General features: G+C 41.6%; 1 protein-coding gene across 4 annotated transcripts in view; it reads left to right on the top strand.

Moving 5' to 3' along the window:
* The window catches only part of LOC115193780 (apoptosis-stimulating of p53 protein 2), a 50,438-nt gene that overhangs the window by 10,715 nt on the left and 16,534 nt on the right, over nucleotides 1–23,189 (top strand). For 3 of the 4 annotated variants that reach the window (XM_029752761.1, XM_029752760.1, XM_029752759.1), the window contains exons 2-8: nucleotides 10,329–10,476; nucleotides 12,479–12,592; nucleotides 15,036–15,106; nucleotides 15,676–15,777; nucleotides 21,990–22,176; nucleotides 22,375–22,556; nucleotides 22,867–23,031. In XM_029752761.1, coding sequence (XP_029608621.1) covers nucleotides 10,329–10,476; nucleotides 12,479–12,592; nucleotides 15,036–15,106; nucleotides 15,676–15,777; nucleotides 21,990–22,176; nucleotides 22,375–22,556; nucleotides 22,867–23,031 — 969 coding nt within the window. Of the gene's footprint in view, nucleotides 1–10,328; nucleotides 10,477–12,478; nucleotides 12,593–14,740; nucleotides 14,917–15,035; nucleotides 15,107–15,675; nucleotides 15,778–21,989; nucleotides 22,177–22,374; nucleotides 22,557–22,866; nucleotides 23,032–23,189 lie in introns of those variants that run through there. The other variant, XM_029752762.1, reaches the window with a different exon arrangement.

Genomic DNA, 23,189 nt, shown 5'->3' with positions numbered 1-23,189 from the left:
TACACCATCACAATAAATCCGTTATTGATTTTAGTTAGGTCTAAAGAAACATGATAGGAAGAAAATATGATTTCAGAAGAACAGAGTATGAGTTGGCTTACTGCAGGGGTCGGTAACCTAATGCAAATGTGTATGTGTATATATATATATATATATATTATATTATATATATATATATATATATATATATATATATATATATTATATATTATATAGAGTACCATTCAAAGGTTTGGACACCTACTGATTCCAGGGTTTTTCTTTATTTTTACTATTTGCTACATTGTAGAATAATAGTGAAGACTTCAAAACTATGAAATATCACATGGAATCATGTAGTAACCAAAAAAGCAAGAACAGCTCAAATAAGCAAATAGAAACGGCAGTCCATCATTACTTTAAGACATGAAGGTCAGTCAATTCGGAAAAGGTCAAGAACTATGAACGTTTCTTCATGTGCAGTCGCAAAAACCAAGCACAATGACGAAACTGGCTCTCTTGAGGACCGCCACAGGAAAGGAAGACCCAGAGTTACCTATGCTTTAGAGGATAAGGTCATTAGAGTTACCAGCCTCAGAAATTGCACCCCAAATAAATGCTTCACGGAGACACATCTCAACATCAACTGTTCAGAGGAGACTGCGTCAATCAGACCTTCATGGTCGAATTGCAGCAAAGAAACCACTACTTAAGGACACCAATAAGAAGAGGATTTGCTTTGGCCAAGAAACACGAGCAATGGACATTAGACCGGTGGAAATCTGTCCTTTGGTCTAATGAGTCCAAATTTGAGATTTTTCGTTCCAACCGCCGTGTCTTTGTGAGACGCAGAGTAGGTGAACGGATGATCTCCGCATGTGGTTCCCACCGTGAATCATGGAGGTGGCGTGATGGTGTTGGGGTGCTTTGCTGTTGACACTGTCTGTGATTATATATATTTCTAAATTCAAGGCACACTTAAACAGCATGGCTACCACCGCATGCTGCAGCGATACGCCATCCCATCTGGTTTGCGCTTTGTGGGATAATCATTTGTATTTCAACAGGACAATGTCCCAACACACCTCCAGGCTGTCTGAGGGCTATTTGACCAAGAAGGAGAGTAATGGAGTGCTGCTTCAGATGACCTGGCCTCCACAATCACCCGACCTCAACCCAACTGAGATGGTTTGGGATGAGTTGGACTGCAGTGTCAAGGAAAAGCGGCCAACAAGTGCTCATCATATGTGGGAACTCCAATACTTTCGGGAATAGGTAACTCATGAAGCTGGTTGAGAGAACGCCAAAAGCCTGCAAATCTGTCATCAAGGCAAAGGGTGGCTACTTTGAGGAATCTAAAATATTAAATATATTTTGATTTGTTTAACACTTTTTTGGTTACTACATGATTCCATATGTGTTAATTCATAGTTTTGATGTCTTCAATATTATTCTAAAATGTAGAAAATAGTCAAAAATAAAGAAAAACCCTTGAATGAGTAGGCATGTCCAAACTTACTCTACGTTCCTAACCAGTTTATATTTGCAGTAAGACACCTCGGGGGTTTATGGTATATGGCCAATATACCACAGTTAAGGGCTGTATGCAGGCGGGGCGTCTTGCATAGGAATCACCCTTAGCCGTGGTATATTGGACATATACCACACCCCCTCGGGCCTTATTGCTCAAATAAATCTATAAATGCCTCATGAGACTGTTGGAAAAGAATTCCAGGTGAAGCTGGTTGAGCGAATGCCAAGCGTGTGCAAAGCTGTCATCAAGGCCAATGGTGGCTTCTTTAAAGATTCTTAAATATAAATTATTTTTTAAACACTTGTTTACTACATGCTTCCATATGTGTTATTTCATAGTTTTGATGTCTTTACTATTATTATACAAAGTTGTATTTTCTAAACTGGAGAAAATAATTGAAATTGCATGCATTGGTTTCGAAATTGCGTTGGTATTCATTGCAACGTTGTAGTTCCCAACGTATGTCAATCCTGGTTAGCCAATGGGTGTTATGATTTTGCAGGAGTTTCATATTATTAATTCAATACCAAGGCAGCACTGAAGATGAGAGATTTGTTTTCAGATAGCTAGCAAGCCTTTTTTTGTTATTTAAAAAAAGTTCAGGGTGCAAAATGTCATCAGTAAAGAAATAAGGTTAGAGGCTCATTTATTGCCACTTAGACAAAGGACTATGGATTTGTTTTACTGAAGGACCGGTCTACTTGCGCGCTCTGTTGTAAAACTGTTGATTTGTTGGACATGAAGTGTACGGCATTATTTTGAAACGAGACATGAGGAAAAAGTTAAAGGATAAGGTGGACAAGGTTGAAAGAATCAAGAGGGCCGTGTCCAGGTATGAAAAGCAAAGCTTTGTGTTCACAGCTACATGCAGTCAAAGCGCAAGCTACAGAGGGGAGCTACAAAGTGCATTGCTAAACATTGAAAACACTTTACTAATGTGGAATATATCAAGGAGGCTTTCCTCAGTAGTTTGCAGGCTTTATTTGATTGATTGCCTAACAGACAATCATCTCAAAGATTAAAGACAAGCCTGTGTCTGCCAGAACTGTTGAAAGGTGAGTTACCGAGATGGTTGAAAAATGTAAAGGAGCAGCAAACTGTAGCGTTAAAAGATGCCCCAGTGTTTAGTGTGGCTCTTGATAAGTGTGTATGTGAATGACATTCCACGTCTGGCAGTTGTTGCAAGATACTGTGACTGCTTTGTCTCAAACCCATGCATGGTACTATTAAACGGGAAGATGTAGCAAAAGCCTTCACAGATCATTTTGAGGAGAGCGGTGTCGATTTAAAAATAATAATAATAATTGCTATTACAACTGACGGTGCCCCCGCTATGATGGGGAAACATAAAGGATTCACAAAGCTGATTTGAAGATAAGATTGGCCACCCCGTGGTTAATGACACTATCGTTTACCAAGAGAATCTGTGTTCAAAGATCAAGCCCGTGGTGCTAATGGACATCGCTTCTGTTTAGCGTGCTATGGAATTCTTCCGGTTGTGGGCAATTAGATATTCAATAGACACAATTAGTTGTAATGCACATGTGAAAATCATAACTGGCACTCAAAAAAGGTTCCCGACCCCTGGGCAACTATGTTATCAGGCATCGTACCATGCTGTAGGCTTGTTCATTTAGCAGACAAGAAAGGCTTATAAGTCCCGTGCCATTATTTTAGTGTTTTATAGTAAGAATATAATTGAACTGGAATGAATAAAATGGAAATTATAATTTTCCCATAAAGGAGTGAGGTACTATATGCTAGATTTAGTTATTTGCCAACTTTAGTTGTAAATGATACAAACCTATATGTTTGTATTTCTAATACGTTTTTTGGGCTGCATGGTGCAACTATAGGTGTTTTAGAGAAAGTCGCACATTTCTTTGACTGAATCATCACCTTAGAAAGCGCTGTCCATTTTGTCACGTTAGGCTTTGAAACCACATCCACAACTACCATGTTTCTACCTGCTGTTGAACTTATTTTTTCAAATTGATCATCACAACGAGGTGAGTTAAAAGCATGATACTGTTTTGGTGATAAGTGTTTGATATGATTTGCATTGATGTCAGAGGGCTTAGAAGGACAATAGAGCCCCATTTAGGATCTGATGGTCGACTTCAATGCTGAGCCCCAGAGGGTTTTACCGTATGTCACAACCTCTATCTTGATCATCTCTCTCGCTCTCTTTCTCATTCTCTCATCTCCTCTCGTTATTTCTCTATTGTCTCCTTTCTCTCTCTCTCCTAACATTAACAGGGTCCCCTGGATGTCCTACTTTCCTTCGAAGAGAGCGATGTCAGCTGCTGCGCCTATTTCTGAGTGACTTTTCTTGTCCTGCTGGGATTTAAAGCATATTTGCCCTCCTGGAAAAAAGAGGCTAATCTAATGCATTAAAGCTCCATATTGAAGCGTCAGAGAACTATATGCTTGTCTTCCATGATTTGTTGCCCCACTACAACCAAGCAGCCACCGTCCATAAAAGGCTTAAGTATCTGGGTTACTGTTATTTGAAACCTTGCTGACCAGATCTAACCAACCTCTCCTGCAAAGATAACATTTCTACTCTGCTAGATCAGTTGAATGAGCCACACACACTGTAGTCCAGTGGTATATAAAGGAGTGGAGTGCTTGCTCGGGGTGGAAGTTTCTCTATTAGGCACAGTTCTGGGTTCAGCTTTTAGGCACAGATCCAGGACAAATAAAAACAACTAAATAAAATTAGCTGCCAGCAGCCATGGCAGGTTTCAAGCTTTGGCCCCATAGCGCAACCAATAAACATCTTCTCCAGAACCGCTCGACCAATCGGCACCAACTTTGGTATGTTGCATCTATGGATGCACGTCTTTGAATGCAATACACTCATTTTGTATGATTGTTTTTTCATGTCCAACAGCGCCACTATGCAGCCAAACTGACAAATTCTACATGTTAGCTAGAGCATGTGTGCATTTGTCAAAATTAATTCGCTCTGAGTCCAACAGATCAACAGATATAAACGTATGTATCCATTGTAGTGCCACTGTGTGGTCAGTCTGAATGTGCTTGGAAATGTTGAGTCTTGACAGTGTTTGGAACGTGTATCATGTTTTATTTTACTATATGAATATCCATGTGTTATTTTATTTTGATTATATTTAACCAGGAATGGCTCATTTGAGATTTTGAAATCTTTTTCATTACACAGTCATTACACAATTACAGACAGACAACATGAAAAGATATAAGTAATCTAGTAAAAAGCAAAGAATTCACAAGAGTATAACAAAATCATAAAACGGCAAATTAAAAACATTGACCGGTCAGGGAATCAGTCTCAAAATCCTTCATCAGTGATTTAAAACACCAATCGGGACAAGTTCTTCCAGTTTAAAAGTATTTTGTAAGGCATTCCAAGCCGATGGCGCAGAGTAAATAAAAGCCCTTTTACCAAATTCGGTTCGTACATTTGGAACAGTTAGCAGGATAAGGTCCAGCGAACGAAGAGAGTACCCACCACATTTCTGAACAATAAAAATGTCCAAATAAAATGGTAGTAAACCCAAAATGGCTTTGTAAATAAAAGTATACCAGTGACTGAGCCTACGAGTGACTAGAGAATGCCAGCCAACCCTGGTATATAAAGTGCAGTGGTGCATAAGGGTTTTGCAGTTTAAAATAAATCTCAATGCACCATGGTAAAGGGTGTCAATTGATCTCAAACACCTGAGCGGAAGCATTCATATATATATAAAATATCCCCATAGTCTAGTCAAGGCATAAATGTAGCTGATACTAGCCTCCTTCTGGCTTCAAAAGAAAGACTGGCCTTATTCCTAAAATAAAATCCCAACTTCAAGTTTTTTTGTAAGTTGTTGAATATGCAATTTAAAAGAGAGGCTGACATCAATTAAAATGCCAAGATATTTATGAGGTTACAATCTCAATCTCATTGCCAAGACAGGTAATAATAGGTGAAAAGTTCAGAGGTCTATTTCTTTCTTTAGAAAACACCATTAGTTTAGTTTTGTCAGTATTGAGGATAAGCTTCAATTGAAACAAGCAGTTTGCTTCTTTCAATTGCAAGCAGTTTGCAAGTTCTGGAAAGCTTTTTGCAAGTTCTGGAAAGCAGTTTGCAAGTTCTGGAAAGCTTTTGTGAGAGACGAGGCACAACAATAAATAACAGTATCATCAGCATAAAAGTGAAGTTGCATTTTGCACATTTTTGTCTAAATGATTTATATAAATAGGGAATAAGAGGGGACAAGTACAGAGCCTTGGAGCACACCATTACAGACAGACAATTTAACAGACATGAGCCCATCAAATTGAGTGCACTGAGTTCTATCAGACAGATAGTTAGCAAACCATGCAACTGCATGCTCTGAAAGACCTACACTCGACAATCTCTGCCTCAGTATAGCATGATCAACTGTATCAAAAACCTTAGAGAGATCCATAAAAAGTGAGGCACAGTGCTGTTTTTTGTCAAGGGCTTCAGTGATATCATTTAAAACCGTCATGTCTGCTGTAATTGTGCTATGCTTCTTCCTGAAGCTCGATTGATAAAATGGAGTTAGTATATAAAAATTATTTTAGCTGTTCACTCACAGGGGTTTCAAGTATTTTCACCAGGGGTGACAGCTTTGAGGTTGGCCTATAATTATTTGAAAGAGTTGGATCTCCCCCTTTTAAAAGTGGTAGGACAATTGCTGATTTCCAGATCGTTGGAATTTCATTACGTTCCAGGGTTAGATTGAACAGAGTGGTTCAGCTATGAAATTAGCTGCCAGATTTTAAAAGCAGGGATCAAGAAGATCAGGACCTGCAGGCTTTCTCTGATCTAAGGATTTCAGGGCTTTATGTACCTCAAACCGCTAAAAGTTTGACCAGCTCTCGCTGGTTCATCCACACAAGGTTGTACAGAGACAGAGGACACTGAATCAAACAGCCTACCAGATGATACAAAGTGCTCATTGAAACAATTCAGCATTTCAGTTTTGTCATTACAGCAACAAAGTCCTTCAATACACATGACGGTAATTCCTTGACATTACTGTTTCCAGATCTAGACTAAATAGCCTTCCAAAACTGATAACAGTTTTGTCTGTTACCATCAGTGGTAACAGACATAAAATATTCAGACTTGGTCTTCCTGAGAAGAAAATAACACTTGTTTCGTAACTGCCTAAAAATAAGCCAATCAGCACCAGAACATGATTTATATGCATATATTATATTTATGTGCCACACCACGCCCACATTAATGTTTATTGGTCAGTAGCATACATGTTTGAGATGCTACCCTGGAAAATATTGTGTTGAAATATTGGTCCATAGATGCTAAATATCAAGTTTTGTGCAGATTTGTCATTCGGTGCCAGAGGAGTAGCGGTGTGTGTTTTTCACAAAATCCTAAATGACGGAAAATTCTTCATGGCGGACCTTATGGGTACTTGAGACATTAGTTCCTTGTGAGGAGAGGGACACATGTACCACATTTCATGACTCTAGGTCAAATGGGGTGAGGGGTGTGACCTTTCAAAGTTTGCATTTTCAATTGCTTGTTTTCAATTGCTTGTTTTTGCACCACAATCTGGCCAATTGACATGGCATTGTATGAGAGGATGTGGCCCATGGGCTTTTACCATCACGTCAAGTTTCACCCTCCTGGGTCTTAACATCTCACAGGAAGTTGCAAGGTTTAAACCAAATCTGCGGAGAACTGGAATAATAACGGCAACAAATATGAATTTCACCCAGATTTTCTGTTTGAACCCCTAACAATTCTGTATTTAGGAACTTCATTAGGTGGGATGTCCCTTTCTGAGGGGAACGTTTGAATGATTTATCTGTCGTTCTTAAAACCCTTTCCCTTTATCTGGGGTGGTCCTTTAGAGGGTGTGGCTTGAACCACTGTGACCCTTTCATATACAACCCCCCATCATCATAGGACTCCCGAGTGGCGCAGCGGTCTAAGGCACTGCATCTCAGTGCTAGAGGCGTCACTACAAACCCTGGTTCGATCACGGGCTGTATCACAACCGGCCTTGATCGGGAGTACCAGAGGGTGGTGCACAATTTGGCCCAGCGGTGTCCGGGTTAGGGGAGGGTTTGGCTGTGTTAGGCCTTCATTGTAAAATAATAATTTGTTCTTAACTGACTTGCCAAGTTAAAGGTTAAATAAATCAAATCGCCCTACTGTAGTAATCCAAGCATGATCTATGGCTAATTACTTAATCATTCAATAAAGTGGCCATTTGCGTCTGTATTTAACCAAACTACTGGTTAGGTCTGGACCACCTAGATTGCATTATTGGCAGTGATGTTAATTGTGTGTATTGGGAGATCGCTTTTGATTTCTTAGACCTGAGCATTTAAAAAATGGCCAGAAGAGAACAGTTTATGGTTAGAACGGACTCTTTAGAAGGATGGCTACCTGCTGTATGTAAAATATTGTGTAGTATAGCTTGGAAAATAAATACATGTGACTCTGGATGACAACATAATTTGGTTCCCAACATCAGGGCTGTTTAACTAAAGTTAAATCCGCTTTGTGTTTTGTTTCCTTGCCACAAAACTAACAAGTATAACTAACCAGATGTATTACATGTTTTTATTTAACCTTTCTGGTATCATCCAGACCCTACTGGCTACCTAGTTAGGACAATGGCTGTGTTCTAAAAATACAGGTTAAGTGAATGCAGTGTAGTTGATGCCGTTTTGGAATCAGCTGTAACCTTTCTGGTGCTCTCACATCAAGCGACAAGGAGGGGAATCCACTTTAGACCATTGAGATGCAGTGATGTGGAGCCCACTGTTCTGAACCTATACTATAGCCTGTCTTTGTTTTCACTGAGAGGGCTTTAGCTGCACTGCCCTCAGCCTTTGTGCCTGGGTGACCTGAATGTCCTTAATGTAGCCCTCCTAGGCATGGCTGGGCTGTGTATTCTTTACTGTGGTAAAGTGAATAGTATACTGTTTCTACATCACTCTTATAGTCTAACCAAGGGGCATGAACTGAAGAACAAACTGGATCTATAAAAGATGTTGTTCTATTTAAGTTAGCTGACATAACAGTACTAAAGTCGACGGGAACGATAGAATGACGTTCCTTGGGCTGGGTTGGGTCAATGAGGGATGAGGCGCGCGCGCACACACACTGAGTGTGTTTAGTTCACCTTGTACCATAGGTTTATCCACAGGAGACCTCCTTTATTTTATAACAGTTTCATTTCAATCTGTCACGCCAATATCTGTGCAGATTACTGCAGAGAGCATATTCCACGAGTGGCCCAAAGCTTCTGAAACGTGCATCTGTTAATGAAAATGGGGTTTTCAGCATGGAGGGTCAGCATCTGTAAAGGGTTTATTGAACCAAGTTCACTGAAACATAACAATGGGATTGAGGCTGGGTTCTATTCGTTCAGTGGCGTGTGTTTTTAGATGAATCCACTGTGTTTGAAATCCAATGGGTTTTTAGAGGCATGCTTTCTAGTAAACGACCAAAGACTTTAGTCCCATCTCTGTCATTCTCAGGGTTAGATCTCACCGTCTTGAGGCCAATGCAGGGGCAGTCTCGGCAACAATTTCACATTTTCAAATTCCACAGTGAAATTTGGCAGAGAAATGATTTTGGCTGAATAGACAGCCCTTCAGCCAGTGGCTACAGTATTTCTACCCTTCAAAGTGCTCTGCTTGTTAGCAGAAGGGCTGTCATCGTGCCGACAGCCTTGGTTAACATTAGCAGGCCATCAGCAGGGAAAAATGCTAGGTACTCTACTTTTTTGTCTGATTCCGTTTTGTCTTTTCCCAAATGCCATTTTCTCAGTTTTGTTTTTCAAGGTTTCTGTTTTTGCTAGTTTCAAGTTTTCGATCTCAAAATCACAATTTATTATTTATAGAAAAACAACAAAATTGGATGTTCTAAGTCCACAATGATGCTTAAACCACATCAGGAGACCACTTTTGACGTTTGTGAAAAATGGAAGAAATGTAGAGTCTTGGGTGTAGTTGCTCTTTGATTAAACTGTGCTCCAGCCAGAGACCATTATTTGGTTAGCTATGTTTCTGTAGCGCTCATGTGATTGCAGAGTTTGCAAACCAAATGGCTACTGGATTAATACAAATAATCACGATACAATTCTGCCAGGTCGGCACAGGCTACCTTAACATTTAATTGAGAAGGTTTTTGGGAAAGCCTTTCCATCTACCAAAAGACAGTTATCATTACATTAGCATCACTGACGACTACCCAAAGTGGTAGACAAAAACGGACACGCAGACATGCAGTCTTGTGCAGTTGCCTCCAGAAAGTTAAGGGAAATACAAATCATTGATGCAGTTTATTCATGTCATATGATAATCTTGGATAAATGAAAGCATTTCTATTAAGATCAATACATTTAGTTAATTTCCTACTAAGTTCAATACATTTTGGAATATTGTTGAATTCCGTTTTAATGTCTGGATTCCGTGATTCCGTCCGTGTTGTCCGCAACACAGATTTTAAAGAGCCCTAAGACAGCATGTTGCTATCAGTGTCGTGCAGGCAGGTGCAGGCGGGGCTTTTAGATGACTATCACTGAGCGTTAGATATGCAGGTTTCATAGCCTTGAAGTTGTCACTGTCTTACAATATTGATTGTGTTTTTAGGATAACTATTTTTGCCATGTGTCTTATGCCTCTGTGGGCATCTCTGGCCTTCATCAACTCTGATCATAACATTTGTAAAGTTGCTTATGTGAACAGTAGACATTACAATACGGTGCGATTTAAAATGTTAAAGGATGTCCTCATGCTAATATCCCATGTTTGTCTCTTCTCTGTCCCCCAGATGTTCCTGACAGTCTACCTCAGTAACAATGACCAGCATTTTACAGAGGTGCCCGTTACCCCAGAGACACTGTGCCGGGACGTGGTGGAGCTATGTAAGGAGCCCGGAGAGACTGAATGCCACCTGGCTGAGATGTGGCGTGGATCTGGTGAGCCTCCTCCCCCTTCACGCCTGCATATGCCTGACAACTACCACCCCTATGCCTGTTGTTTAGGCACCTGGACTAGTACAAATGTCTATGATCTACTGGTTACTTGGGAAAAACACATCTTGTCTTCTAAACAAACCCCAAGATGATATAGAACATAGGGAGAGTTTTGAGAGAACATCCTATTTTGGAAGGAACACAGAATAAAGGCTGGCTGTGTGCCAACTGGCCAGATCTTTGTCTGTGTTGTCTCTGACGCTAACAAGCTGGGTGTATTATCTTTGTAGCCCACCACACAGATAACACATCTCTCACAAGTCTCTCTCAAGTGGAGAAATACAACTTCAGCCTTGAACAATCCCCACAGCTGCTCTCCAAGAATTCTTAGAACTCAAGTACCTGGGGTTAGAAGTGGACCGTTTCCATGGTTGTGTGTGGTTGCCATGAGAGACGAGACTGGGTGCCTGTGTTCTGGCTGGAGTACCTCTGTGTCCTTGAGGGGAAGATTTTTATAAGTGCTCAAGTGGAACCAGATTAATTTTGCACCTCTTTTTACAAAGCTGTTTTATTCTTTAGGTTTAGATAATTCCAACAACAAAAAACAGGCTGTGTGTTAATACTGTCCTGATTATTTCACATCCTTTTTTGTTATAATTGAATCAAATTAAATGTATTTATATAGTCCTTCTTACATCAGCTGATATCTCAAAGTGCTGTACAGAAACCCAGCCTAAAACCCCAAACAGCAAGCAATGCAGGTGTAGAAGCACAGAGGCTAGGAAAAACTCCCTAGAAAGGCCAAAACCTAGGAAGAAACCTAGAGAGGAACCAGTCTGAGGGGTGGCCAGTCCTCTTCTGGCTGTGCCGGGTGGAGATTATAACAGAACATGGCCAAGATGTTCAAATGGTCATAAATGACCAGCATGGTCAAATAATAATAATCACAGTAGTTGTCAAGGGTGCAACAGGTCAGCACCTCAGGAGTAAATGTCAGTTGGCTTTTCATAGCCGATCATTCAGAGTATTCCTACCGCTCCTGCTGTCTCTAGAGAGTTGAAAACAGCAGGTCTGGGACAGGTAGCACGTCCGGTGAACAGGTCAGGGTTCCATAGCCGCAGGCAGAACAGTTGAAACTGGAGCAGCAGCACGGCCAGGTGGACTGGGGACAGCAAGGAGTCATCATGCCAGGTAGTCCTGAGGCATGGTCCTAGGGCTCAGGTCCTCCGAGAGAGAGAAAGAAAGAGAGAGAGAATTAGAGAGAGCATACTTAAATTCACACAGGACACCGGATAAGACAGAAGAAATACTTCAGATATAACAGACTGACCCTAGCCCCCCGACACATAAACTACTGCAGCATAAATACTGGAGGCTAACACAGGAGGGGTCAAGAGACACTGTGGCCCCATCCGATGATACCCCCGGACAGGGCCAAACAGGCAGGATATAACCCCACCCACTTTGCCAAAGCACAGACCCCACACCACTAGAGGGATATCTTCAACCACCAAGGCATGCGCAACGTGGTTGGAACGTTTTAAATACATTGGTGCACTAATCAACCATGTGTTTAGTACTTCTGTGTAATGAAGAGAAGACGCAATATGTTTAGAGGTTGGAGTGGTTGTGTAACAGGTCAGCTGAAAACATCAACAACAGATCATTCCCTGCGGAAGCACCTCTCAGAAAGATGAAGTGAAAACAGAAGACTTGATTTAAATGCCTCTCCTTAGAATGTAGCCCAAGTCCGGTCAGTCAGTGTGGTCGGACCGGATTAACAAACCACACAACACGTCATACGACACACACCTTGGGTTTTCCTTCGTTTTTGCTGCGCTTGTCACTTTAGTCCTTGTATGTAAAACGCATGAATACTGATAAAACACATTTTATAGGGGGTGTTCATGTCCATATTCCCAAAGCATGGGGGTTGCACTGCTTCTGTTCTCTAACATTCTAAACCTGTGTGTGTTCTCTATTCTAACCCCTCCCCCCTCATCAGAGCGACCTATAGGAGTCGGGGAGCGGATGCTGGACATGCTCCAGCATTGGGGGCAGCACAGGGCAGAGGTGCGCTTCTACCTGCGCCATGACCGAGCGCCCAGCAGAGAATCTGGTGAGTTCCCAATGACCTGACAGAACAAAGTGCGTACAGAAGAACACAAGCACACCACACAGATACATTTGGAATGTATTTCAATTGACTGATTTCCTCATATGAACTGTACATACATCAGTCAGTGTAAAGACAATCTCAGACACAGCGACGTGATCAATTACGTAGCAAGTTGTTAGAAAGTAGAAACCCAGACCGCCCTCCCTCCCCACAGGACAGAGATTGAGCAACAAAAGCCTAAGACCCCCTTGATCCTCGTATGCCTATGGATTTCTATTACAAGACTTCAAATTCCAGACAAGCCTTATTAGCATAATGCTCCAGGGCTGTCACTGTGAAGGGATGTTCAAATCACATCCCCCATAAGGTTGTTACTACTTTATTTTTCTTCAGGGACATAAAAACTCGATTTTTTTTGTCCACGAGGTGATGTGGATCCTCTGTCCCTCGTTGCATAATTCCTAAACCCTCTACCCTTCACAGCTTGTGTCTGGGATTAGATGGTCGTTTTCCTTTCTGGCCATTTTAGCCTGCGCTTGTTTTCCCGCACAGTTAGCTTGTTTGTCCTGAGGCCATGTCTTCATAGTTAGTTGCCTTGTGATGGACTAAAATTGATTAGCTTAGCATTGTGTTCTTTCCCACAGAGTTAGTTAGCCTTGTGGTACAATTAGCTAGCTAAGCAGTGTTTTCTCTTCTTTCTCATAAAGCTTGCTTAGCTAGCTCACTATATAGACTATATTAAGTTATAGTGGTAGGAATTGCCAGGGACCTCACGATACGATATTATTACAATACTTAGGTGCCGATACGATATTTACTGCGATTCTCACGATGCTGTATGTATTGCAATTTGATGTTCCAAACATATTGCTCACTATGTGTCTGCTGCAAAGAGACAAGGGAAATCATGTGAAAATGAGTTTATGTATATATATATACATACATACATACATACATACAATGAGTGCACAAAACATTAAGAACACCTTCCTAATATTATGTTGCACCCCCTTTTGCCCTCAGAACAGCCTCAATTCATCAGGGCATGGACTCTACAAAGGGTCAAAAGAATTCCACAGGGATGCTGGCCCATGTTGACTCCAATGCTTCCCACAGTTGTGTCAAGTTGGCTGGATGTCCTTTGGGTGGTGGACCATTTATTGATGCACACGGGAAACTGTTAAGCGTGAAAAACCCAGCAGTTTTGCCGTTCTTGACACACTCAAACCAGTGCACCTGGCACCTACTACCATACCCTGTTCAAAGGCACTTAAATATTTTGTCTTGCCCATTCCCCCTCTGAATGGTACACAATTGTCTCAGGGCTTAAAAATCCTTCTTTAACCTGTCTCCTCCCCTATATATACACACAAACACACACACAGTACCAGTCAAAAGTTTGGATACACTTATTCATTCAAGGGTTTTTCTTTATTTTTACTACTTTCTACATTGTAGAATAATAGTGAAGACATCAAAACTATGAAATAACACATGGAATCATGTAGTAACCAAAAAAAGTGTTAAACAAATCAAAATATATTTTAGATTCTTCCAAGTAGCCACCCTTTGCCTTGATGACAGCTTTGCACACTCTTGGCATCAAGGCGAAGGGTTGCTACCTTGAAGAATCTGTTTTATATTTTTATTTAACACTTTTTTGGTTACTACATGATATATAAAATAATACCTACTCATTCAAGGGTTTATTTATTTGTTATTTTTACAAATCGATGTATTAATATAATATTGTCCAAAAATAATATTGCGATATGTAACTATCAAAAAATAGTTCTCCTGGGCTATTCAGTTCATTTGTCATAGCAATACCTTATAGGCTAATTATTCATTCAGAGTTAGCTTAGCATGTTATTGTGCCCCTGAGTAGTCCCCCAGGCCTAGCCAATGTTTGTAGCAGATTTTGTCCAAAACTATTATGTAAGTTGCTTGGTCACGGGCCGGTGCTCGAGGGATGAAATCAGTTCCACTGGCTCCCTAAGACACCCTCAACACACAGACACAAATACACACACAGTCAATGATCAGAGACCCAGGGCACTGTAGTAAATCCTGAGATTATGACCGTCTCTGGGCGACACTGATGTCTTTGTGCTGGCTGAGTGGCTTAGCTCGTCGCTAACGCTGGCCCGTCTGTGTTTGTGTAACCTGCTTGTGACTCCTCCCCTCCATCCGAAGGAGCCTATTGCAGAACGTATGTGTGTGTGTACTGTATGTGGTGTGTCAGTGTGCGGTGTGTATATAAGGGCGAGAGCGAGAGACGTTTGCTTCATTCATATCAGCTTTAGTTCCAATGAACACTTTGCGTGAGTTTCTCATAGTTTCCTAACAGGCTTGGTGGCTTTTAATGTTAGTCAGGAAAACTTTTTATGCTTTACTCTTCTCTCTGACTGTTTTTGACTGAGGTTTTGGATGTGTGTTTCAGGTGGCTCACGAGGATCAGACTCCAAGAGGAATGGAGTGAAGAGCACCTGGGATAGACGGGTGGAGAACGGGGTGAGTTCAGAAACCAGTGACTTTAGACAAACTTTTGAAACCCAGTTTCTCATTCAATCACTGTGTAGTATAGTTGCTACATTGCTGATTTCTGAACCCCCTCTACATTTCCTGTCCTATGAGTCATTGGATTAGTCAATTAATCAAACATTAACTTTCCCTCTGAATTGTTGTGACTCCTTGATGTAGCTCTTTTTAACTTGTTTTACCATTTCCTCTGCTGCTCTTTGTATTAGTAAACTTTTAAACCTGCAACATCTAAAGCTTCCAAAGAGGAGAGGGAGAGAGGGGAAAAAAGAGTTCAGTTACTCCTGTGTCACCAATGACGCAAAAAACGTCCCCATATTTGAACACGAGTGTGTGCTATTTACCCACATGCAGAGACTGTACTTGTCCTACTTAGCTTCAGGCCTGTCTTGACACAGATGCAAAACACACAACATTTGCTTTGGAGTGAGAGATGATGTGTTTGTATATGTACAATATGTATGTGTGTCTTACTTTGCCAACTCTTTTTCTCTGTGTGTGTGTGTGTGGCTGACCGTCTCTCCTTGTTGTACCCTGCTCAGGTGTCGGCCCCACGGATGGACATGACTCTGGCTGAGCTGCAGGAGATGGCTGCCAGACAGCAGCAGCAGATAGACGCACAGCAACATCTCCTCGCCTCCAAGGTAACGAGGGAGGGAGGGTAGAAAGATAGAGGGGGGGGCAGTGGAAAGGAGGAGATGAGACATGGAGGAAGAAAGAAAAAGCGAGGGAAAGAGGGGGTGGGATGAAAGCGAGAGGGAGATGCTAAGAGCGAGAGAAAGTGAGAGGAAGATGAAAGAGGGCAGGTAAAGTGATGGAAATAAATGGAGAGGATGGAAAGCAGACGAGGGGGGATGAGAGAGGGGAAGATTAAAGGCGAGGACAAAGTGATGGAGAAAAGTGGAGGCAAGGCGCACAGAAGGCGAGTTATCAGGGAGAAAAAAAATATTTTCTGGAATAGAAAGAGATTGCAAGATAACCCTGTTGATGTAGTGGCCTTGAGCGGGTAACTTAAGGGTGACGGTAATACACAGGAGAGGAAACACACAGCTAGTGCTGAGCAATTAACCGAAATGTCGGTTATTTTTGGTTATTTAAACAACTAATTGACCGACGTTGGTTCAATTATTTGAATTCCATTTTGTTTGTTTTTCTTCCGTGAGGTCAATGTGCACATCGCACTGTTTCTCTAGAAATAAGTCAGATCCAGCCTGAACTGTGCGATGTAGTAGGGAGTTGTATTTTCCAACAGGCCAATATTCTACATAGTAGCGCATAAAACGTGGTAATTAACTATACGGAACAAAAAATATAAACGCAACAATTTCAAAGATTTGACTGAGTTACAGTTCATATAAGGAAATCAGTCAATTGAAATAAATGTATTAGGCCCTAATCTGTGGATTTCACATGACTGGGAATACAGATGCATCTGTTAGTCACAGATACCTCAAAAATAGGTAGTGGCGTGGATCAGAAAACCATTCAGTATCTGGTGTGATCACCATTTGCCTCATTCAATGCGACACATCTCCTTTGATTGTTGTTGATTGTGGCCTGTGGAATGTTGTCCCACTACTCTTCAATGGCTGTGCGAAGTGGCTTTATATTGGCAGGAACTGGAACACGCTGTCGTACATGCTGATCCAGAGCATCCCAAACAGGCTGAATGGGTGACATATCTGGTGATTTTGCAGGCCATGGAAGAACTGGGACATTTTCAGCTTCCAGGAATTGTGTATATATCCTTGCGACATAGGGTCTTGCATTATCATGCTAAAACATGAGGTGATGGCGGCGGATGACTGGCACGACAATGGGCCTCAGGATCTCGTTACAATATGTCTGTGTATTGAAATTGCTATTGATAAAATGCAATTGTGTTCGTTGTCAGTAACTTATGCCTGCCCATACCATAACCCCACCGCCACAATGGGACACTCTGTTAACATCGTTGACATCTGCAAACCGATGCCATACACGTGATCTGGGGTTGTGAGGCCGGTTGGACGTACTGACAAATTCTCTAAAATTACGTTGGAGGCGGCTTATAGTAAAGAAATTAGCATTCAATTCTCTGGCAGCAGCTATGGTGGACATTCCTAAAGGCAGCATGCCAATTGCACGCTCCCTCGACTTGAGACATGTGGCATTGTGTTGTGTGACAAAACTGCACATTTTAGAGTGGCCTTTTATTGTCCCCCAGCACAAGGTGCACCTGTGTAATGATCATGTTTAATTAGCTTCTTGATATGCCACACCTGTCAGGGGGATGGATTATCTTGGCAAAACAGAAATGCTCATTTTACAGGGATGTTAACAAAGTTTATAGAGAAATGCTCTTTTTGTGCTAATGGAACATTTGAGATAATTTGTTTCAGCACATAAAACAGGGGACAAACACTTTATGTTTATATTTTTGTTCAGTGTACAATGACCATAATCCATTGTGCATCTACTTGCCCGGTCTGTTTTTTTTTTTACAACTGCTACAGAAGAGAGAAGAATGCGTGATCGTGAGGTGATATACAGAGCAGCTGTTGCTTCGCGAGGTATCGCTACCTGAAAATAAGCGATTGTTAGTTAATATTCAGCAGTCATGGAAGTATGCCGTATTTACTTTGAAGAACTACACAAATAGTGACTTTGTCAGACAGCATAGGCAGCAGCTCTATAGAGATGACTTGGAATTAAATAATAGTCCTCAAATAAAACAAATGTAATATGTGAACGACCAGCTCGAATCGGTCTTATGTAGCAACATTTGAAATTGTGTTTTTTTACATTGGATAAAAGTAGAGGAACAATGGGAAAGTAATTCTGCTTTGAAACTTGATTAACTTGTAACCTCACTTTTGAGAAAATGGCCCTTGAATGTTTTGGTACCTACAGGGGAGAGTTCTTCTTTGTCTACACCCATTCAGCATTGTTGTAACCTTTTTTATTTAACTAGGCAAGTCAGTTAAGAACAAATTATTATTTGCAATGACGGCCTACTGGTGAACAGTGGGTTAACTGCCTTGTTCAAGGGCAGAATGACAGATTTTTACCTTGTCAGTTCGGGGATTCGATCCAGCAACCTTTCGGTTACTGGCCCAACACTCACACCATTTTAAGCTTTAGCCCCACCCATCTCTTTTAAGGATTTACTTGTGAGGCTATGTACGAAACAACCAATGATTTCAAGACTAAAGGCTGGCTTATACTACGGGTGTGTTGGTAAATGTAATCTGGAGTGCCAGAGTGTGCTATGGGCATTGGTAAACTCAGAGCATTGTCAGATTGTCCGTTCGTAAATTCAGAGCGTTTCGCTCTCGGTGCAATCAGAGCGCACGCTGGATGCGCTGGCCGAGGCGTGGGGTTGATCCAAGCGTTCTGACCTAACGGCAGCCGTCGAGCACCCAAGCTAACATTGGCTAGCTTGCTAGCTACTTCCTGACACAAATGAGAGAACAGCTCACTCTGACCATTTTACTCGCCCTAGCAGAGCTATTGAATTACGCTTTTTTGCCAACGTTTACTGATACCAGACATATTTAACGGGTATTGAGCGTTCGTACATTCGTAATTTATTCTGCGCTCTGGCACACAGACGAGTTCTCTGAAATCGGAGTAGATAGCCAGAGCGAATTTACCAGCTACGTCAATCGACAGTTGTCGCAGTGACATTCTATTGAAATGGTTACTTGCATAGTGGAGTCTTTTTTTGTTTAGACATGTAGCTAGCTAACCAAACAATTAACCATAATCCCAACTCATAACGTTACTACCTGCATGAATCTGCAGGTAGCTAACCAACCAGTTTCAATGTTAGCTAGCTAACATTAGGCCATAACTAGCAATGCAAATGGCTACAAGGTTGTTACAAGTTTGTTATTAAGCATACACGTTTGTTATTAAGGCACATGAAAGTTCAAATGTTCCAGAAGGCATTTCTGCCCCAAAAATTAATACAACTTTTAAATGGCGCTCCTTTGAAGTAGTGACATACGCCTAGTTTCCTGAAACGAGTCTCATATACACAACTGAAATATTTTTAAGTAATGTAAATAAATAAGTGATAAGCAGTAATGGGCAGTCACTACCATTTTGGGACTTTTTATTAGTTATTTTATTCTGTGTTACAGCATTCAACCCACATAATGCATAGTGCATTTAATGTATAAAATAATCAAAACCAAAATTGAAAACTGATTATTTTTTAATAATCGAACCGAAAACGAACAGACCTCAAAGAGCACTACACACATGAGGTGGAAAATAAGGGATAGTTGTGTAGATGAGTTGTGGCACATGTAAGAACTGTCGTGTCCTTGGCATCATTAAAAGTGAAGACCTGTTATTTTATCAAATCAGTTATCTGTAATTATTATTACGTGATTAAACTATTCATGTAAATGTAATTAACTAGGAAGTCGGGGCACCAAGGAAAATCTTCAGATTGCAAAGTTATAATTTTCCTAATATAACTCTTCAGATATTTTAATATCTGATCAATCAATTAGTCTTCTTATTAATGAATTATTATTTACGTCAGTCTCATTCCAAACGTCAAATTGTTGGTTATCTGCACGAACCCAGCCTTTACTGAATTTGGTAAAAGGGCTGTGCCATTGTCTTGGAACGCCTTACAAAATACTTTTAAACTGGAAGAACTTGTCCCGATTGGTATTTTTAAATCACTGATGAATGATCTTGAGACTGATTCCCTGACCTGTCAATGTTTTCATAGGGAAGATTCCCTAGTGGGCTAAGCTGATATGACGGCTTGGTGGTCAAAGGGAAGTGGGTGTGGACTGAGCAAGAGCGGGAAAGACAAAAGGCATCACACACTATACCACTATAATTATATTAATTTAAATGCTAATCCCTTGCACATGAACGCTCACTCATTCGGGAATAATTGCAAACAATATATGTATTTATTCCCATGTGTCGTGATCTTTTCTGTTGGAATCCGTCTGCTGGAGAGTTCATCTGAGTGTCTCTCTCTCTCTCGCTCTCCTGAAGATTAAAGTCTTTCCCGGTTAGAATGGATACTTCAGAGTACCATGCAGAAATGTTCTCATAGAATAGATGTTTCGGCGGTTGTCGGTCTTCGCATCCCAGGTTTCCAGAATTTCTAGCTGCAGAGTACTAATTAGTATCTAAGATTTGCTCTTATTCTGTAGGGATCAATAGTCTGAGTTTAACCATTTCCAGCCGTGTAGCCAATGTTCCACGTGGTATGGTTAGGAAGTCTAAACTATTCGCAATCACAGCTCACACTGGGTTTGCTCAGTCTTGGTACTCAAACCTGTGCCACCTTAGTTTACACCGAGGTACGCGTGGTCTGAAGAGGATTTTCTTAGGAGGGGCTTTTATTCGTAACAATAGGAAAGGTGGTTCTATGACGCCTGTTCATGTCTGTGCTCACGGGGGCGTGGTCAATGACTTAGTTCAACTTTAAAGGGAATTACAATTCTTTCATGTTAAAGGTCTAACATCACATTACATAATTTCACAAATAGTTTCATCTTTACTCATTCATTTTATACAATAATTAGATGCAAACCTCATAACGGAGGCACCTGTATAAACATAGTTAGAGTAATGTGACTGTATTGTCTTTCATGAGGTCACAAACATGAGACAAAACGGACCGGGTCATAGCTGGCTTCTCCACCGACCGTTTACACATTCTCCAAAATATGGATATTGTTCCAGTCTCAAATTCTGGAATGTAGTAGAATTTGGCGGGAGTTCCTTTGTTCTACTGTTGAACTCTCTCTCTCTCTCTCCATACAACATGAAAAGGGGGAGAGAGTCTCCGCCAGGAATTTACGACCTGAGATAACAGAACCTGGGTGTAGGAGAGAGTGAGAAGCCATGATCTATACCCAGAAAGGGCCACGTCATGACAGAACATTATTGTAGGATGGAGTGCAGTAAGCCTTTGAGTTGTATTTTCCCCCATCTCATTAACATGTGATTCTGGTCATCAATCACTATAACCATGCTTCAAACAAAGGACTTTTTTCAGATACAGAAGATGTATTGGCTAGATGAGGGCGATAGGCTGACGCATTACAGTTTGGTTGATTTGATGGGTTTCTTTCCCTCAAGGGGTCTGTAGCTGCTGAGGCATCTTGAACCATAGTCTGTTTCCACTGGTATATTTTTTGCTTACATTTATTTATCAAGGCTCAAGTTTCATGGAGATCAATGCTCTTGTTTCAAGAGAGACCTCTTTCTCTCTCTCGCTCAGCGAAACTGAGGAAAGTGTTTTTTTTTCCCTTTAGCCTTTGCTTGGATCAACACAGTCGGTTCCACGCTGCGTGCCCACCTGTACTGCCTGTCTGTCTTTGCTCATCCTAACTGTGTTTGTCAGGGAAAGCCAGAGGATAGCACAACAGGCTTCGGAATGTAGCCCTGAGAGAGCAGCCATATAAACATGCCGTACCATCACCACAGATAACCTGTAAGGGAGCTTAATAAAGACACTGTTTTAGGAGATTCCTGTCACGTTTATGTTATGGCGCAACGAGTAGATCATTGTTCGACTTTCTCACCGCAGTGATATTCGGTTTGTCAAATGTTCAGTTCTAACTAATGATATAGACTGAATGATTAACAGGACAGCATGCCAAAAGCACATTCAACCCAAAAAACTTAAGACATTGCAGATAAATCACAATTGACGTTCAGTAGTTGTACCCCATTGGCCTATTAAAATGAGCAGTTAAAATGATCCATTATGCAGTCTATGGAATTATAGTTAAGCACTCTGTGCAGTGGTGGTTTCTGAAGCAAGCAGGGCTCCGTAACCATCCCGTCTTCTTTCTCCCCTACCCCTCTCCTCTCTCTCCCTCTTTAGGAGCAGCGCCTGCGCTACCTGAAGCAGCAGGAGGAGAGGCAGCAGCAGCAGCAGCAGCAGCAGGCATCGGACCAGGAGAAGCTGCGGCGTCTCAGAGAGAACGTGGAGAACCAGGAGACCAGGCTCAAGAAGGTCCGGGCCCTCAAGGGCCACGTGGAGCAGAAACGCCTCAGCAACGGCAAGCTGGGTGAGCACAGTGTTGCAATGAATGGGCAAGGAATTGGTTGTTTGGTGGATTGATTGAGTGGAGAATTGATTGGTGGATTTGTTTTGGATGACTGACTGATCGATTGGTTCTAACCTGTGTGTGTCTGCATGCGTGTATCTCTCTCTCTTTCTCCGTCTCTCTCTCTCTCTCTCTCTCTTTCTCCCTCTCTCTCTGTAGTGGAGGAGATAGAGCAGATGAATGGTCTGTTCCAACAGAAGCAGAGAGAGCTGGTGGTGGCTGTGTCCAAGGTGGAGGAGCTCAACAGACAGCTGGAGATGCTTAAGAACGGCAAGATGGACGGCTTCAAAGACAACCAGAGCTCTGTGACTGAACTGGACCACCTCTACAAGGAGCTGCAGGTGTGTGTGCTTCGAGTTTGCACTTTTGGGACTATTGACAATTCCGTTGTACCTGGATAACTCAATCCCAGGAGCTCAATTGTTTGAAAGTATTTTACATATGCGTGCCGTTTGACCCATGTCTGTATTTTCAAATCACTTACATTTAGCATGTGGCTCGTGTGGGACTCAAACCCTTAAATATGCCTACCACCCTGACCTAACTAATCAACTGAGCCATCAGAACCACCATTTCAAAGCCTCATATGTCCTCTACCCTGTCCTCCATCCTAGTTCAGCTCTCTAGCATGTCATCTTTTGTCCCCTCTAGCTGCGTAACAAGCTTAACCAGGAGCAGAACTCCAAGCTGCAGCATCAGAGAGACAGTCTGAACAAGCGCAACCTGGAGGTGGCCTCTATGGACAAACGCGTCAGTGAGCTCCGAGACCGCCTCTGGAAGAAGAAGGCCGCTCTGCAGCAGAAAGAGAACCTGCCGGTGAGTGTACACACACACACACACACACACACACACACACACACACACACGGATGCAGAACACTTACTTTGACATCTCAAGACTTGGTCAAAGAAATGGAAATATTTACATAGTGAAGCATACCCCATCAAAAGTGATAACCTGATCGCCCCCTAGGG

Source organism: Salmo trutta, chromosome 5 (genome assembly GCF_901001165.1).
Source record: "Salmo trutta chromosome 5, fSalTru1.1, whole genome shotgun sequence".
Taxonomy (NCBI): domain Eukaryota; kingdom Metazoa; phylum Chordata; class Actinopteri; order Salmoniformes; family Salmonidae; genus Salmo; species Salmo trutta.
This window is presented reverse-complemented; position numbering and strand designations above follow the sequence as displayed.